This window comes from Lepisosteus platostomus, chromosome 14 (assembly GCF_059453375.1).
Source record: "Lepisosteus platostomus isolate fLepPlt1 chromosome 14, fLepPlt1.hap1, whole genome shotgun sequence".
NCBI lineage: Eukaryota > Metazoa > Chordata > Actinopteri > Semionotiformes > Lepisosteidae > Lepisosteus > Lepisosteus platostomus.
Genome location: NC_142624.1, coordinates 35,114,890 through 35,117,628, shown reverse-complemented (window position 1 = coordinate 35,117,628; position 2,739 = coordinate 35,114,890). Strand labels below are relative to the sequence as shown.

Below are 2,739 nucleotides of genomic sequence, written 5' to 3'. Positions count from 1 at the left end.
TCTGTTAATCAGAATATCTGCCCACTTCTTTTCAGTAACTACTTCATGCTTATGAGGTGACAGTGGTACAGGGCACAAGGCCGGTCCCTCACTCAGACACACTCCCTCGCACACTCACACCGGGGTGCAGATCAGAGATACAGAGCCTCCGTCTAACTCAGGCCCTCAGACCTGTGAAGCACTGTCTCACCCTTCTTCAGAGCACCTAGACGACATGTAATTATTGTAGTTCTATCAACGACGTGAAATCTGTTTTTCGTTTGGAAGAAGAGAGAAAGAAAAGCAGTGCATTACGTTTTAGAGGTACAGCATAAAAAGGTGAAGTCCAAATCACAGTGGCTCAGCAGGCCAGAGCTCCTCCTGGTTCCTATAGGGTTGACTAGAGAGCACGTGACTCTTCCCCTGGGTGGGACACCAGTCCTCACAGTGACCACCCCCAGCAGGGCTTTTTCCCACTTTCACAGCTGGTGAGCTGGGTTCAAGTAAGATCAAGATACAATAGCACTTTCTGCACTGGACACTTCAACCCATAAACTCAGGCATGAGTCCGGAGAAAATATCACACTGAAAACGTTTTGATAGATTTGATAACATTTGAAAGGTGTCTGAACTGCATCTGAAAATATATTGAAGTTTCTCAGAAATCTTAAAAATACTTGTGTTGATATCCTTAAATGCATATTTTGCTAAATGTGATTATTATATAATGGTAACCATAAACGAATAAGGGATTCTTATTATTATTATTATTATTATTATTATTATTATTATTATTATTATTATTATTATTATTATTATTATTATTATTATTATCTCAAAGATCTCTACAGTAACAATGTCAAAAGCGTAAAGTGCCACTTCAATTATCAATACAATTGACATAGCCAATTTATAACGTTTACCAGCCAGGCCTGAGTTTTACACTGTGGTGGCTTTTTCTTTACCTTTTCATTCAATCAGCTGTAAAACCTAACAAGTCTTAACTAAATTGACACACTGTCTGATTTCTATCACTTGCATTCAAACATTGGTCATTTAACTTGTTCACAGAATTTCATGTTCCAAAAGACCAAGTGACTGCGTTCAAATTCTGTGTAAATAACTGATGCAATCAACGGTCTCAGAGCTCAGGGTTTACTGCTTGCTCACCAAGTTCAAGGAAATTGAAGAACCTGTGGAGAACACCTCCCGTGGTGTGCTTTATCTGGCAGACGGATAGAAAAGCAGTCTAATGTCCTTCCTATTTGAGCCCAGACTGGACTCCTCTCTGCTACAACTACTGACCAGCTACGTCTTCACTTCTGGGTTACTGTCTAAAGCACCATGTGCACTCCTTTTGAAGAAAAGACCCAAAGACAGATGTATGAGATTGTTTTTTTTTTATTTATTGTGTTCTCACAAATAAGAAAGAATTGCTCTTTATTTAACAGAAGTCCATGAGGCGCCGGAAGGAGCCGATCCTGGGGCTCATGCCTCCCCAGTCGCTGAACCTCCTGTACTCTCCGGGCCTCATGAAGTACTGCCTGCCTCTGTAGTTGGGCTGCTCATAGAACATCCAGTATCCATCCATCACATTGCAGGAGTGGATGTCATTGTAACGGAAGCGGTCGTAGACATTGGGACAGTCGTCCATGAACTCCATCATCTGGCCTCCGAAGCCTTCTCTCTCGTAGATCCTCATCCTGTAGGAGCCTTGGTACTGTGAACACAAGACATTCCGTAACACGGACTGAACTGGGACTTGCCTTAGTAAGTTCTCAAAATACTAGCATTAGTATTACTTTGCTAAGTGAATCCTAGTTTTTTGTGTTATTGGTTAAAAGCCATACTTTGCAATAGCCATCACAGTGAAACCTTATGCTGCCCACAACTGTCTGAAAAGCTAATTGTTTTAGTGTAAAAACCATTCATTTGGCATTAGCATTATTTATAGTTAAACATTAATTTTTTGTTTTACTATTTGCTTCCAACATAGCATGTGTTTATGAAAGTACTGTGCTTTATAGCACATTCTGTCAGTTTTGGCTGTGTGCCTAAAGTACTACTTTCAAATGTGAAATGCATGGAATAGAAAAGCTAATTTAATTATCTGAATTAACATGTGCACTCAATTAACCTTAAATAGCATCCTAATAAAAACTGATCAGAGCAAGTCTCATAATCTTACATGAGGGATCATCCTGCAGGACCTGATGGAGTCGTTGAAGCCCATCCAGCGCTGGTAGTCGGGATACTCGCCCCTGCGCAGGAAGTACTGGTAGCCCATGTAGTTGGGGCGCTCGTACACCATCCAGCAGCCGCTCTCCACTCGGATGGAGTTGCAGCGGCTGAAGTAGGAGTGCATGTCGGCGCAGTCGCTGCTGCACTCATAGGAGCGCCCCCCGAAGTTCCTGTCCTCGTAGAAGATGATCTGCAAAAGGACAAAACATCAGTGTTACTCTACTGTGCTTTTCCAACTACTGTTCATCTCTGAAACTACAATCTGTAAACACAGAGGCTCTGTACCTTCCTCATGGTGATGGTTGGTGAGCAGATGCTGTCTGTGATCTACACTCCTGCTCCTATTTATACCCAGCAGAAGGGCACGTGAATGCTGTCCACTTCTGCTTGGTCAGCTGCACTATTTCATTGCTTTAACTCAAACTGGCCTACAATTGCTGTCTGTACAGTGTGAATTACCATTGTATGATGTTAGAATGCAACCTATTGTCTAAACCTAAACAGGAAAACCTTTTTTCT

General features: G+C 41.8%; 1 protein-coding gene across 1 annotated transcript; it reads right to left on the bottom strand.

Annotated features, from left to right (window-relative positions):
- Window positions 1-1,369: 1,369 nt before the first annotated feature.
- On the bottom strand, window positions 1,370-2,538 carry LOC148649352 (gamma-crystallin M2-like). The gene is made up of 3 exons (XM_088605944.1): window positions 2,506-2,538; window positions 2,168-2,410; window positions 1,370-1,699 (listed from the first exon to the last, which is right to left on the bottom strand). The coding sequence occupies exons 1-3, from the start codon at window positions 2,512-2,514 to the stop codon at window positions 1,424-1,426; spliced, it is 528 nt and encodes a 175-aa protein (XP_088462070.1). The 5' UTR covers window positions 2,515-2,538; the 3' UTR covers window positions 1,370-1,423.
- Between the last annotated feature and the right edge of the window lie 201 nt (window positions 2,539-2,739).

Coding starts and splice junctions, on each gene's coding strand:
- LOC148649352 (XM_088605944.1), bottom strand. Junction 1,700..2,167: donor CCTGCAGGATGATCCCTCAT/GTAAGATTATGA, acceptor TTGTGTTCACAG/TACCAAGGCTCCTACAGGAT.